At 38.2% G+C, this 16,535-nt stretch overlaps 1 protein-coding gene across 34 annotated transcripts in view; it reads left to right on the top strand.

Moving 5' to 3' along the window:
* adgrl2a (adhesion G protein-coupled receptor L2a) overlaps positions 1–16,535 on the top strand; it is a 107,324-nt gene that overhangs the window by 46,711 nt on the left and 44,078 nt on the right. For all 34 annotated transcript variants that reach the window (XM_037248813.1, XM_037248812.1, XM_037248805.1 and 31 more), the window contains one exon: positions 10,274–10,487. In XM_037248813.1, coding sequence (XP_037104708.1) covers positions 10,274–10,487 — 214 coding nt within the window. The remainder of the gene's footprint in view (positions 1–10,273; positions 10,488–16,535) is intronic.

The raw sequence follows: 16,535 nt of genomic DNA, 5'->3' as shown, positions 1-16,535 counted from the left end.
TTGTGGACTTCTCACATACAATACAAGATGACTTTGATCATCAAAATGTAGCCACAGCTCTAATGTAGTCCTTAACTGGAGAGTCTTTGTGTGAAGCTTACCTTTTCCCGTCATTCGCTGGGCTGATCCTTGTGGATAATGGCCATTCATGCAAGTCGCAGAAGGTCCTCACTGGGTGGGATCTCTGGGGCTCTTGATTAGTCATCTACCCTCATGCTTTCGCCGTCGGCCTTGTATTTTACCGTCATGCTTTGTCTAGTTTTGGTCATGCTTAGATAGAATCATGTGGGTTCCTTACAAATATATCCAAAGCAATCTGTAAAAACATTTTTTATAACCCACTGAGTCTCTTCTCTGAATCCCAAAGACAGGAAAAGATGTATGACATCACCACGGCAGTGGTCTTGGGAAAACTAGCCACAGTTCTTATAACAAATGTTTTTGACGTGGATCTACAAGATGAGCGGAATGTTTTTATGATCAGATTTTTAAATCAACATTGATATGCTCTCGTTTTAAAGTTGTGCTCTATTATAATCAAGATTGTGTAGGTTTAATTCCGTTGCATCTTAGAAAAGAACAACCCTCTGAAATAAATAACAACATATAACCCACTTTTAAAACAGAAGTGTTGTGGACATAAAAGGCAGCAGATCTACCTCATATGATTGCTGCTCAAGTCCTCTGTGGAAAGGGCAGATGATGAGAATGTTTTTGATTATCCAGTAGATGGTATTTCAAAGCACAACCAGCATGGAGGCTTCGAGACCGACAAATGAACTAGCTTGTTTGGTCAAAGGGCAAATAGAGCTGACTTTCTTTTTTGCTACTGTATCATGGTGGGAATTTAATGTGACTGGACTGCAGTTTCGGGTCATATGAAGTTGCAGTTTTCACTGGTCAACATGGATTGTGCTAGCAACCGACTGGTGCCAAGATTCAGTCTTACACCGCACATTGAGCTGTGATATATCTATCAAATTATAATCAAACTGCAAATTTTGAAGTGTCTGAAGTGCTGTTGTTGCTGCACTCAATTTACGAGCGTTTTGAGATATGAATCGTCAATGTTTTGGGGGAATGCTGAAACATGGCATTTGCATTCATTTCAATGGGGAAAGATGATTTTCCGACAGCGTGTGTTTTGCCTTACGTACAGTTTCATGGAACAAATCAAATTAATCTCTTTTAAATGTAACTAGTCTCCTTTCATCACACTCATACAGCATTTTATGAAACAATTGAGTCCCCTGGAACCTGAGCTCTTCTACTTCTAGCTAATTCAAGCAGGTGTTCAAGGGAGATGCTTTCACTGCAGATGAAAGGCATTTTGATCTCAGGATGTGAAAGTGCAATCTACTTTGTGTAGTGTTAAAAGAACAAAATAGAACTGAAAGATGCATATTTTACTGTTTTTTTCAGATTTAAATGCAAGATATCACTGCTTGCATTTACCAGCGTCCTCTTTGTCCTTTTGCTTTCCTTTGTACTGATTTAGAACGGCTATAAATCCAGTTGAGGCTCCTGTAAACGAGGGGTGTTAGAAACGTGGTCGTAAATACAAAGGATTTAAATCCAATGCCTTTCAGAGGAAGTCGGAGTTGCCATTTATGAAGATTGTTGAGTAATTTCCTTGCCATATGATATAAATGGGCACAACTGACTCAGGGGAAAATGAATGTCGCATTAATACAATATATATATATATTTTTTTTTTTGTAAGTGTTTGTAATTGGATCTGAGAGTCTTGTTCTAAATGCTCTGAGCTCCAATTTGGATGCCAGTGTCACTCAGAGCAGATTGATACTGCTAGAAGTAGTAGTTCCAGAGGAGAAGTCTGCAGTGATGGAGTTCATCGTCCCATACCTGTCATGTTTCCTTCTTTAGACAGCAAACTATTTCAAAAGAACCTCTGCCGGTTGAATCTACAGTAAGTCGTTGGATCAACTTTTGTCTCAATTACTTCCAATTGCTTCCAATTGTGACACAGTTGATCAAATTCACTCAATGATTACAAAATAATATATTGTGTAAATGTATGCAAAAATTATTACCAGTTGTGATTACATATGAACACGTTAACATTAGTCTCAATCCAAGTGACCGTAGGCTGCCAGGGAAAGTTATTTTAGCTCATTATCCCATTTTCAAAAGTCACCATTTACTCAAAGAGGTCGTGAATTTCTAGTTTGGTTGCTGTCAGCTTTAACTTGTCAGCCCAGACCATTTGTCCCCTGACAGATCACTACGTCTTGACCCCCCGTGTGACTCAGCATTTGACCTTGTGAGTCATTATGACCCCTAAGTGTGTCCATATGTCAAGGGCTTGGCTCTCTTTTCTTAAGACCCTTAAGTAAACTATTGCCTGAAGAAAACAGCAATCCAAGGTTTCCCATGTGGTAACATTACAAATCAATACTAATCGAGTCAGTCATCTTTAATTAACTGAGATAAATGTCCATACTAATACTATCTCAGTGTGGTGGGATTGTTGTTTCTTGTTGTTGCTTTATCTTAATTTTTAATGATCACATATGGTTTACATAACACCTTAAAAATCCAGAAACCAGTTTGAATGAACCATAACCAGAAGACGTGACAGGTTGATGGCAGGAAACAGTTGCAAGACTGTGAATAGGAATGAGAAGGCTTAATCTCTTTTCGCACATACTGCAAATCTTAACTCTCTTAAACAGAGAATTTCTTTGTAGACTGGACATCGACCATAATTTGTCAATTTCTCACTCCATGTCATGTCCATGTGTTTAGAGACGTCTACTCACTGTGACTGTGATCATTCATCACTTGTCTGATCATTACACAAAAGTCCAAAAACTCAATGAATTTGAATTTTTCAGTATCACAATATGTCCTAAGAAGATGGCAGCAAGTCTGCACTCTAGACTGAAAGGAAGTTGAATTAGGTGTGGTAACAGTGGCGTCCTCAGTGGGCTGGTCAGCAGACTTCAATGGCAAGTGGGGGTCAGTCGAAACACTAGCTGAACAAATGCATACACATGAGAGTGGAGTCTCGTCTAAGGAGGTCCTACTTGAGGTAGTGCACTTGGGGAATGCAAACCAAGCAGATGGACCTCGCTCATTTGTGTGTGTGACCCACTGGGAAATGTTTCCTTATTGAATCAGGGAGCATCAAACGCTTCATTGGAGCAGAGAGCGAACCGAGTCGGAGCCGCTCGGCGTATATGAGTCTATTTTTTTTCATCATTTGGAATGGAAACAATGGCAGTGAGCTGGCAAACGCATCCCAAATCTAATTTGAAAAGTCTTTCAAAGAAAATATGGCTGACATCCTTATCACATTTAAACTTTTAATATGAGGTGAAATATTGTTAGTAATAAAGCAGCTTAATGAGGTCAAAAGTGGCTGCTCTCACCGGTAATCTTTGAAGAAACACTTTAATCCTTAATAATGACCCATTGGTTCACTTCACAACTACAAGTTAAAAAAATATATAAATAAACAATTGGCCCATTTTATATTTTCTTGACAGGGGACGTGCAAAAAGTAACTCAACAGAAGGAATATTTTCTTAAAGTCTTAAATAATACAGACAATATAAATCATCGAAACTTACTATATCGTGACTATACAGGGACACTGCTATTTCTGGTAAGGCCACCACAACATGGCTCAAGGTGCACACAAAAAAAGTGCAAAATTATCACTAAAACATACTGGTTGGCCATATTCGCCAAGGATCATGGCACATAGCAACATATTTGATGGTCATTGCAGCTATTTCATTACAAGAACATGTCCTTGTCTTTTTTATGGCCTAAAAAGCACTCACTCACGCAAACACACACACACACACACACACACACACACACACACTGGCTGGCCTCAGGGCGATCCGATATTAGACGGTGAGATGACAGTGTGTGCTTGTGAGAGTGCAGCCACCCGACATGTGCTGATGATGGGAAGTCAATAATGCATTATGAAAAAAGGGGGGATTTATGACCTTGATGAGCCCCATTGAGTTTAATTAGGCCTAAAGGTTGATTTACATACAAGTTTACATGGTGCTTCACCGGGCTGTGTATTTTCATTGCATTTCATCTCTACTGCTAAAAAGACATAATTTCCTCTCGGATTAATGAAGTAGCCAGTTACGAAATTTTTTTTGTCTAGAAACAAAGACAAGACAAACCATAATGTCCCTGTGAAGGACCTCCCTACATAAGATAATTGTATACTTAAAACAGGGACAGACTCAACGAATAGCATTCCCACATAGGCTTTTGTGCCCTAAAGTGCTTAATGCAGAAGTGGAAATGGTTGGTAAGAAGTACCCACCAGGGTTCATTTTTTTGGTAAAGAAGCCCACCTTAACACCCAAAGTGTGTCCTGGCGGAGAAATGACAGCATCTATTTTACAGTCATGTACCTACGTATATCAAAGATGCTCTTGATAGCCCCCCTGCTGTTGCTATGGAAGTAGCAGAAATGTAAATGAACTGGAGGGACTTGGTTGGTGGAGAATACAAATGAGCTTCAAACACTTGTTTCCTTGCTGCTCTTTGCCTCGTCGTCTTCTACTATCCACTAGAATCATGTTTTTCTCTCGCTGTCTTTGCAAGTACCGCCCCCCCCACAAACCTTTCCTACTATAATCAAAATTCACACATTATATATGAATTAGGGCTCCCAACAACCCTACACAAGTATAACAGCCAATGAAAGACAAAAAAATATCACTTAACTCAGATTTTCAATTGCTTTATTGACTCGTGATTTTCAAGAGACTATGCTGGCACAAAAACTTTTTGTTCTGCAAACAATTTTGGCAAGAAGACTTCAAAGTGTGAGAGCCAACATATCCATTAGTTTTTGTGTTTCTGTTGTTTCAGTTTTTTTTTTAATTTTTTTTTTTTATGATGACCACAACCATTGTTATGAGACTTTTTTAAAGAGAAGTTGGGGTACCACATCTGTGTTTGATTTATATTTGTATATTTTATATTTACAGTATACATTTGCCATACAGTATAAATTTAAACTCTACCAACCAATCCAGAAAATGTCATAGTTTCTGTCTTAGAGAAATGCAGCAAAATGTGTCAATGTGTCATATTATGTGGATATCAATGGAAAAGAAATGTCATAGCTCATCTGTCTCAAATGGACAAAAAAAATCTTTCGAAACTGGCGAGTATGGCACGACTAAAGTGAATAATGAATAAGTTGGAACAAACACTACCAGTGTAAGTAGTGCTTGTCCTTCATCCGCCACACAATAAACAGCCCAAAAGGAATGTTAAGAGAATACGTTTCACACTAAAGTAACAATTTATTTTCTACAATAGGGAATGCAGCCCACCTCATATCCTGCTGTTTGCGGGATATATGAAATATTTTGTTCCTTCACCCCTGGGTAGACCTAACTTCTGTTGTTGTAAAGGATATCTGTGGATTATAGAGTCAGCTCTGTGGGAAGAGTCTTAACTTTAAGGTTTCTTTTCCCAAGTGGTTGTCCTTTACTTGTACCATCGAGAAAGGCCTGGGGGGGGCATAACTTGGAGGACTCAAGCTGTGTTTCCTGTCGTTGCCTCACTAATGCTGTGGGCCACATTATTCTTTCACCTCAAATCCAAGAGACCTTGTAGATTCGAGTGTACCAAATAATAGCTGGCCAAAGACAGATATTTTAAAAGCAGCTGTTTTGCCCTCACCAGCAGGGAAATCAAAGATTTACGCTAACAGTAGACGACAAGCAGCAGGAGCGTCTGTGTCACACTCGCGACGAAAAAATTATCTGGTTTCCCATCAAAATAATCTGAGGACCTTTGTGCTCTGGCCACAGTGACGGCGGCAAGGGTAAAGGGCTGAATAGGCCTTTTGATCAGCCTTAAACCCCGGACTCTGTCTGGAAGCATGGGTTACTCAAGTTACAAAGGGTCATTTTAATAAGAAAACCTTTACTGGGTGCAAGAAAGACTAAATAAGAGGCTGAATAGTTGCAGATATTTTGTGTGTGTGCTGTTTCAGGTATGTTTGTGAACATCAATAAGTACAATTGAGATTTATTTTTTCTTTTTACATTTTTGAGAAATTAAGATATTTCTAAAATATTATTGTACTACGCATGTAAAACAACTGTGCTCAGTCGAGTGAACTACGACCTGTACTGAGCATTATGTGCAAAATTTTTTTTTAATACACTGTGGCGTCGCTTGTTTCATGTTAAAATTTATATATATAGTAACTATTAGAACTGTGCTAGATGCCATGGCCAATCTTTTTTTGTTTTAGTTAGCACACTCACCACTCTGAATAATAGCATGTATGCGTTTTCCATTAATTCGTACGTGACTGTTTTAAGCACTTGATACACTTCCACTTTCCAAAACTTTTGTGAATATCCATTTTCAGATGTCTGTGTTTCCAGGCTCCAAATGATTGTTTTCATGTAAACTATTTTTTTTTTTGTTAAATCTCCAGTATGTTCTGAATGCCCTTGGTATGTGCAATATTAATGACTTGCTCTATGTAAGTACAAGGTTTAAAGTTTCTACATGACTGATGAAGACCCTAATAACGCCCTATTCCTATGAAGTGCGAAGGTACTTTGCTCATTACCCCCGCTTCAGTGACACTCAAATAGTACCAGATGGTCACTTTACAATTGATTTGCCCCATCTGCATTAAAAAAAAAATCATTATTATATTATAGCACTAAAGAGACTGTGCATATAATGGTTTTGTCTTCCATATGGGAAATTCTCTCAGTTCCTGAGCCGCCTATTCCATATTGGCCTAATGTCATTGCAAAGGTCACGCACGGCAATAAATGCCAGCTTAGGAAGCTTTAAATTGAGGTTCCTCATTGGTGCAATAAAGTGCTATAACCCATGGACATAAAGGTCCGTTGCACCAATCAGAGTCAATTACCAGCATGTTATAACAACACGCGCGATAAGCAAATGTCTAAAGGTTGAGTTGTCACATTGTAAACTACAACGGTCCTTAGAAGAGCAGACCTCCACCAATGAGGATCATCTTAAACTGTTCATCTTTGTAGATGATTGATTCATACATGTTATCTAACAAATTAAGGAAAGTTCCCCTTCATGCCACAAAGTATTTTCAAATAAGTTGTTTTTTATGACTTCTATGACTTATGACAATGACATGTCTCCACACAAGAGAATATGAATTGTGGATTTCTAGTAAAGTTACCAGTATGAGAAAGGAAGGAAAAAGATTTGTCCTAGTAAAGGCACATTGTATCCATTATGATTGTCTTACATGTATCTGCAGTGTTTTCTCTTACTTAAATTTGTCACCTATCTCTGTCTGACTGAGAGAAGCTGAAATGCTTTTCAAGTGCTGGGATGGATGAATTGACCAGAATACTTGATTAGGAAGCATGTCGACAAAACCCCGATAAGGATCTGGTCGGTTATCTCTCTGCTGCACCATGTTGCCATGGTCACAGCACTGTGCTTTCTACCTAATATGCTCCTGAATATGCATTAGGTTTTTGCGGTTTAATAGATGCATATAATTAGATTTGACTAATCGATTTGTCAACATTTCTGCTTGCAGTTTTGAAACAATAATTATTAACATGTTTAAGATGTACAGTATAGAGTGTTTACTGTTAGTAACGAAAACTTGTGACGAACTACTGTGCACTATTTGGCCTCCATAACAATTGTTTATGATTCCATGCGTACAATAAGTCTTGCTTGTATGGCTCATTTGCATTCTCAAATTATTTGATTAAATGACACAGTAAGTGTTGGATTTAGGTTGGATTTAGTGTGATCACACACAGTGATCAAATTATCCTGTTGTAATTGCGATTCATGAATATGCCAGTCCTAGATTGATAGTGCTGTGCTGTCTTAGTTATTTTCTGTGTATAAAACAGAGATGTGAATTGCAGATGTGTAAACGCAAACACTGTTCTACAATAAGATGCGCAAGACCACTACAATAGTTAGGAATCATACAACCACAGTTGACCAAAATCTGCTTTTGGACAGGTTTGTTTGGAAATTGAAACAATGTTGCACATTGTGAACAATGGGAAATAAATAATTTGTTCCAAGTCTTAAACTACCACCATCATAAAAAAACATTATAAACTGCAGAGGCAAATCTACCTAAACTTAATAAATATAAATTGAAATGTGACATCACTTATTGCAGCTATCATGTCAATCTTGTGGTTAAACAGGCATAATACAATACAAGTGGTAGTCATGTATTTATTCTATGAATGGTTACAGTTTTGATCGAAATTGCTCTGTGTTGTGTTCACTGTCCTATTGAGTTCCTGGTCCACACAGTAGTCTGGGAAAGTAGTACAGCAATGGGTCTAATCAATGGAGAGCAGCTTTTGGACAATAATCTACTGAGACAGCTGAAGAATTAAGTGCATTTCGGGGACACACCAATTCTTCCAATGTCTGGATTTTGACTCAATAATCAAGCATTATTACAGGGCTTGTCATCTGCGTGGTTGGAAACGCATCATCATTCCCGAAATACACGAGTGTGACTAGTTTAGTGTTCATAGGTGTCAGTGTATAGCTGCAGTCTGCTTTCCTACTTTAGTATGACGACTACATTAGTTTGGAATAATAAAACCAGAAAGAGAGTTTTCAAAGGCCCTCAAGTGATTTAAGTATTTTAACAGCTATCGCCTCATACTGAGCACAAGTGGGTTTGGCCGCCAAGCTGGAGATCAAACTCAAAGGTTCCTGCACATGGTAAAAGAGCCTTAATCACTTGCACTGGATGACCACAAAGAGAAGAATTTGAGGGAAAGTGGAAAGTACACCCATATAGTATACTGGGAGCATAGTTTTCAGGAAAAAGAATAAAATAATTTGAAGTCAAGCTCTTAGTGTTATGCTGCAGTAGGCATTGGACATGATGCCATCGTTTAGTTTTGTGTTTGTGTAAGATGTGGCATCGTCTGATGTGCATTGCTTTTACACATTACACTGTTTGCTTTTAACCACGCTGGCATGAAGTCAAAATTGGATGTCGACAGCTGTTCCTAACCTGGCATGTTTTCTTTTTTTTTTTCACCCCGTCACACGAGACGTTTGTCACGAGCCAACATGTACACCAATAAATTGTTTAGCACCTGAAGCGTTTTTTGACTCCAGCGAGAAAAGGTTACGAAAATAAATATATATCAATGTTTCATTTCTTTTGGTCACTTTACACAAGATTTCCTTTAGAGATAGCCAGGAGAGGAAGAAAATATCCTTCCTTGATTAGATGCCCCTAAGCAAATGAAGAGGTTAGCTCAGCTATGGCAGCTGCCCCCCGCCATACAAATATACCCTTTGTTTACTCTAAGCTCTACTCTACACTAAGCATCTTTAGAAGGGGAGCTTTCACCTGATTGGTACACAAATGGAGGATCAGGCTATAGAAAGTGACATTTATCTTCCTTTATAAAATACCACGGTAGCATTTTCAGGTTAGGGCCACAATTCAACAACTTAATCCCCCTCCCATTGTAACATAGCATTTAATCAGACAAAGATAATTGTATTTGTACTTAATTGATGAAGTAGCCACTAGGGTAAAATAAAGTGAGCCATTCCAAGTAGTTTTAGTAGGCCTGAAGTCAGTAGTTAAGGCAACTGCTGTTGGAAAAAAAGTGCTTTGTAAACACAAGCAAATGCAAGTATGGATTGGTCTCATTTGTACCGGTGCCAATGAAATACAGCAAAACAAGTGCATGCAACCCAGCCACAAAAACCTCATTAGAAAGCCTGCAGCTCTGGAATATAGCTAGCACACTGGCATTTAAAGGAAAAAAAAAAAGGTAACAGATGCTCAAAATGGGATATTATGATTCAGTGCTGCTTGTGGTTTTGTACAGAGGAGCAGCTGGTGATTTGGTTAAGCTTTATATCAATGTGCTGTAATACTTGACGACATGGTGCGCCATGCGTAACCAAAAATGTTCTCTATTTGGAACTTTACTTCTTTATATTCTCTTTGAGATGGGCTTTTTATGGCTTGTTATTGATTTGGATTTTTTCCCACCCATACTCAAACACCATTATTGCTGCTGGTGATACTCTTTCCAACAAAGTAGTAAATTAAATTGCATACAGTTGATTTAAATTGTTTTACTCATTTTTATAAAGAAGAAATAGTGCAAAGATGGTTTTCCTTGTTCACATCTATCTCTTACATATTGTATGGTGTTTCTCAATGTCGACCCACTCCGCATTGATTCTCACTGATAAAGCTCTCTTTCCACTCCCTCAGGGTTCAGTCGGGCTGCCCTGCCATTTGGCTTAGTACGAAGAGAGCTATCTTGTGAGGGTTACCCCATCGATCTGCGCTGTCCAGGAAGTGATGTCATACTGATCGAAAGCGCCAACTATGGACGGACAGATGACAAGATCTGCGATGCCGACCCTTTCCAAATGGAAAACATCAACTGCTATCTTCCAGAAGCATACAAAATCATGTCACAGAGGTAAACCTGAACCTTACAGTTGTAGAAGTTGCAGTTTACGTGGGTTGCCCAGAGCAACACACTCTGAATTGCTGTCAAATGTTTAGGTTTTATGCTTTGCCCCTTGTGTGTTTTCTTTTTCTTTTTTTTTTTAATCCCTCTGCTTCTCTTGCCTTAGGAGGAAAATCTTTAACACCGTTGCTGTCCGATTGATTGACTCCATCAAAAATAGACTGACTCAGTTTAGCTGTAGAACGGGCGAAAAAAAAACCAGGCAGCGCTATCCCATCTGCAAGAACACAAGAAACATTTTACAATTCTATAGTAACATCTGCAATATACATCAGGGGTCACATTACATTATATTTAATGTTTTAATATGTAATGAATAATAATTTTGCGATTGAGCTTTTATACAACACAGATTGTGGACCTAACTCCAACTGGTGGTTTGGCTTGGTTCTCCATATCGCTTACGTGCAAAGCAGATGATTTAGTGTCTGTGTGTGGTGTACATGTATGTTCACTCCTGTTGGGTTCCATTGCCATTGCTGTTAATGTGAGCCCTTAAACATGAGAGCAGTTGTCACACTTGGATGCCGTTAGAGGCAAAGTGCAATGGATAGATGACCTTTGAATGCCACTGAGAGATACCGGATGGTAGAAGAACGTCAGCAACTTTGGTTAGCCGCTTTGGGAAATGAAGACACAAAACAGCAGAGGTCTTGTATGCACGAGGCTTATTGTCAAGTCCTGTTTGATGAAGTCAGATAGCTGACTTGCGTTGTCTGTCTTGAAAGAGGATTGTCTCCCTCCTTTTGCCCCTGCGCATTACGGAAAGCTCAACCTCACTTGGACAAGTAAAAAAACAAACTGAAGCACAAATGCTGCCCAGCAGGAGCTGCCTGTGAAACAAAATTGGAACAGCGTTGTTGAAATATTTTTGGCCTGTATCTTTAAAAGAAGGATCAGGTTGTATGCACTTCCTGAGAGTGCCAGAGGCCTTAGTAATGTTAGTTATTTTCAGTGTTTAAGTCCCACTGCAGAATTGCAGTGTTTACTCTCTGTTTGAAAACTGCAGAAATGAAGTTCAGAGAACCCCAAATTATTGCCCAAAAATGAATAACAAAAATTCTACCAATATCACATTTCTTGAGGTTTTGCAAGATATTTCATCATCTATTATGCACTCGATTATTTTTTGTTGTAAACCAACATATGGTATTAAATTACTGTTATTAAAACAATCCATGATATCGCAACAAGCCACAACTAAATTATGATTTATTAGTTGATTGCCATATAACCTAAAATGTCAAGCATAATCAACAGAACATTTGCACCCATGTGGAAATCTTTGTTCACGTTTCCACGTGTTTGGTAAGTGAGGAGAACTGGAATGAGACTTGGTCATATTTGATAAATCATTTTGGCGCTCTTATTGGTTGGCATATTGCATTCATGAGCACAATGATTTATGGAAAATAGCCTTAGGACTACTGCGGCTCAATTAGAACATTCACCTGCAAGCAATTAGCGGACTCGAGTGGCTGATAATCTGGACATGCTGCATTAGGGTATCATTTGATATAATTAATATGGCGATAGGAAAATGTGCAAAGAAGCGTCTTCCTTTGAGCATTACATCTGATTATTGTTATTTAAATATTTTTTTTATTTATGGATTCAATATTTTAAAAAATTGTAGGTGTGAGTAATTCAAAAATAATTATTTATGATGCCGCTGATGGCCATGTTTGTGAGTAAAAGTCCAAATTCTTTTCCTTGCTTTATTAATGAGGAAACTTTGACAGTGCTGCTTATGCTCATCATTTCACGTTCATACTTTTGTCACATGCAAACTACATGCATTACCACACGTCCATTATTGAAAATCACATTATCTTAAAAAAAAAAAAAAACATTGGGGATGCTTGACATGTCTCACAAGTAGAAGATTACAAATTTTGTTTTGTCTCCCCCTCAGTCCTGTGGACTTGTCCATTAGCAAGAGTTGCATTTTATACCACAACAATGAATGAGCTGTTTCCATTGTTTGCATGAATAGATGAATGCCTTGAACTGAGGAGAGTGCTCACCCCATTTGCAACTTTTTTTTTTCCTGATTGCCGGGTACCCGATAGGAGATAAACCTTAGATAAAACCCTAAAAATTTAAAACATTAGTTAATGGTGTTTTGAATTATATGGTTTTTTTTTTCCACCTACGGACAAGAGTTCATTTGCATGCTTCCCACCTGGGTTCATATGATCACTTTCACACTTGACCAAATGAACTGCACTGCCAGAGCAATCACACTGGAGTTTATTTCAAAGTGAACCAAACCTGATTAGTGTGAACAAAGCCTAAAGGCAAGTCTTTATTAAATCCCACTGGTTCTTTTGAAAGATCTTGCCCTCCAACTTTTTATAACAATCCCAGTACAAGGATGATGGAGAAATCTAATCACCTCTAATCAAATGACGAGGAACACAATTAGGGCAGGAAAGGTTCCCATAAGAAATGGGAAGATGTCTTAAGTGTCTCTAAATGGTTCCGCAGATGAAAACATTTACAGATGTGTAAATTTGACAGTTCTGCATAGTATTAAAAGATTCTTGCCACACAATAGACAGAAGGAACTGAACTTTGTGAATATTTTATGAATATCTCTGGATATTTTAGGAAAACCATCGTCCTTTTGGTATTTGGTGGTCGACGCTAAAATATCTGATGAAATACAATACTAATAAGTGGCTTCCATTGAGTGATGTTTTTAACTAATGAGCTTCATTGCAAGTATTCAATAGCAAGGGCATTGATTACTACACTGTAACACGGTCCAGACGCGCCATGCCAGCACGTCATCGTTTTTTGCATGGAGTGAATCATCCACATAAATGATCAATGTTGATAGCTTTCTAATAGATGAGGTAAAACTCATCAGACCAATACGTCCTGGAGTTGACATAAAAATCATTAATAATTAAAACGATAAGGAACATTCAACAATGAAACATTTGCCTTTTGATGATGGGATGTTATATAAATACAAACGTTCACATTAGGGGGTGAGAAATGTCACACGGCAAATCAAAGGTGTAATCATCAATGTTTTCTTACCCTTGTCAATCTTTGTAAGGCAGTTGAGGAGCAAAAATGATAGTGTTCACTCTATTTATATCAGTGACAGTGGTGCTTGCACGGCCCTCTGAGGAGCTCCATTGTTGCCGCCTGACAGCACAGCGTCTCTCGCGTATGCACGGCGAGTTTTATTCAAAGCACAGCAGATAAACATTTCATAAAGATCCACATGCAGCCGGGCTATTGCAGAGAGCCGTGCGCAAGTCCACGGGTCGTGAACCTGCCCCTGCTCCTTCGCCAGGGTTTCTTTGTGGGTAAACATCTATTACCCATAAAATAAATCACCTATGTGCTCAATATTGAAAAATGAAAACTAATAGTCCCAGCACATAAACACAAGCACATGACAGGAGTTACGTGTTTGTGAAATGCTTTAGCCCGATATCACCTCAGACCTATGTTGAAAGCAGGAGGCTAATTGTTAAATTCTAATTGGCTGTTTGGTGCAATATTATTGGGTCACCCTTTTAGAAAATAGTCTAACCATATACTGTTGACGGTTGTAAGCTAGGCAAGTAGGTATTTTGCATCCTGTTAATAATTGTGTGTTGTTTTTTTTTTTTTTTCCATTCTGTGCTCCTACAAATGATTTTATTTTTCAGTGGCCTGCCTACAATCAACAGGCCAGCCCCTTGAGAGAGATCTCTGCTTTGATAATTATGCCGTGAACCTCATCAGCATTACAGTTAAAAATGAAGCGAGACAGGTCACTTTGAGTTGAACAGACGCTAATTTGATTGAAATTCATACTGGGAGCACTAGGAAGTTCACTCTTCCATTTTCTGTTATAATACCCTCACTTAAAACCCTCTCTCATATTGCTGCAATGCAATGTTGTTCTTTTTTAATTTTTATTCATGACTGCTTTCTTCATGACCTCCAAATGGCGTCTTAGGATATTATAGACTTTTGAGGGATGGAAAATTGAGCAGGGGGAAGAAACTCATCTGAGATTCACCGATTAAAGTGCGTCTTATCTGTATCTAAAATATCTGCCTCACATGAGAAGTACCAGATGAATCAAATGAACGGCATTACATTGTGCCATGAAGTGCCCATTTGGGTTGCATTTTTAAGAAAGGATTTTTTTTAACAGTTGCACATTTAAGATTAGTTTTCTCATTTCATGTTTACATTTGTGCTACATAAAACAAGACTCATGCTACGGTGATGACGATGCAAACAAGAAATTGGTACAGTGTTGAATGAAAGGAATATTGTAGTAATTTTAGAAATAAAAAAAAGCCAATGCAATATAGAATGAGGGATACACTAAAATAAAAACGTAGAGTAAAAATAATGGCATGTTAGTACGTCTCTGAGGGCTTATTTTATAAGAATTCAAGTAAGTACAAGGCAGAAAAAAGACCAACTATACGTCATTCTTAGCTTCACCATTATTAAATAGCTGTAGTATTTTGCCAGAAGAACACACAATTATTAATTAAAAATAAATAGCACTGTCTTTCCTTTTATTCATTATGCACATCATTAATTAGTATATAGCCTCAGATGATCAAAAGAGACTCACAGAAATCATATTGTACATGTATTTAATTCCAGTGCACTCTGAGACCTGTGCCCTGGCAGGATGAAATACTGAACTTTTTATGCTAAGAATTTCAATTACATGCGTAATCTCAAATGGAGGCCCAAGACTATGCTGGAAGAAGTCATTAAGCCTTATTCAATTGGTCTCAGGAGAAGCCCAAGATTTCCACAGATGAGACAAGCTTGGTCCCTCACTCCCATAGATCAGGGCGCCTGGCTCCACAGCTCCAAAATGAGGCCAATACATCAGAAACCTATCAACACTTACATCAACATTGTTTCACAAGAAATGGGAAATGTCGCCCACCAACTCCCCCCCAACCCACCTCCAACCATCCTCTTGTTTAACACACATAGCTCTGGAATGTCGGCAAGGCTCATTAGTGTCACCATTTTTATTTTTGGTATCATTCTGTTTCATGAGCCAAATGTAAACTAAATATGCATTTTCCTGCTCCCATTGGAATGCACTAGATAAACACCGTAATTCACATTGCTCCTGTATGATATGCTTATGCATGAGTAAAACTGGCAGAATCATGAAACTGACCATATAATTTATACTATATAGCAAGTGCCAGCAGAGTTGTGGCATTTTACGTACCTTTTTTTTTCAATAGATTGAGGATGATATGAATTCATGAAACACGCTTGCTCATTTCCCTACAAAACAATAATAAAAGTTAGAGATGTGATCTAGTACCAAAGTAATGAAGTGAAAGGGATATACATACACAAACCTAGGCTAAAGAAATACTGTAATAATATATCTTGTAATTCCCTGCAGAATAACAATAGGTACATTACATTTTTTCTGTCAGAAATAAGAACAGGAGGGTGTGAAAAAGCTGTGAAACAAAAACCCATAATTTAATTTATTAAAAAAAACATAAAAATATCATTCTTTCCCCGTCAATAAAAGCCGACTTGCGCCCTTAAGGTTGTTTACCGCAACGCGCTCGTGAGTTTCTGTAAAAATGCATTCAGTGAGAAGCCAAAACTCTTCTCCTGTATCCCCAGTGCCTTTAACTGTAACCAACTCACCTCTGTTCCAATACACTCCCTAATATTATATTAATAACATTTGGACACAGAGCAATGATGCGGCAGCAGCTTGGGAAAAAATGGAGGAAAACACAATACAAGGCAAGCTATAATAGACTTTTCATTGATGTGCTGGGAAAGACACAACTGTTATCTATGTCCCTGCTAAATCAGCAGAACACAATTATTGATTGGAATGTTCACTTGGTCAATAGAATTTTGCATCCCCTCAGTACCAAAGATGACTTGCTTGGGGTATTGATGCAATTATCATCATTTTCCCTGCTACAAAAAACTGGAAATTTAGTATATACCAGACATACACACATG

This window comes from Syngnathus acus, chromosome 4, assembly GCF_901709675.1.
Source record: "Syngnathus acus chromosome 4, fSynAcu1.2, whole genome shotgun sequence".
Lineage (NCBI taxonomy): Eukaryota > Metazoa > Chordata > Actinopteri > Syngnathiformes > Syngnathidae > Syngnathus > Syngnathus acus.
This window is presented reverse-complemented; position numbering and strand designations above follow the sequence as displayed.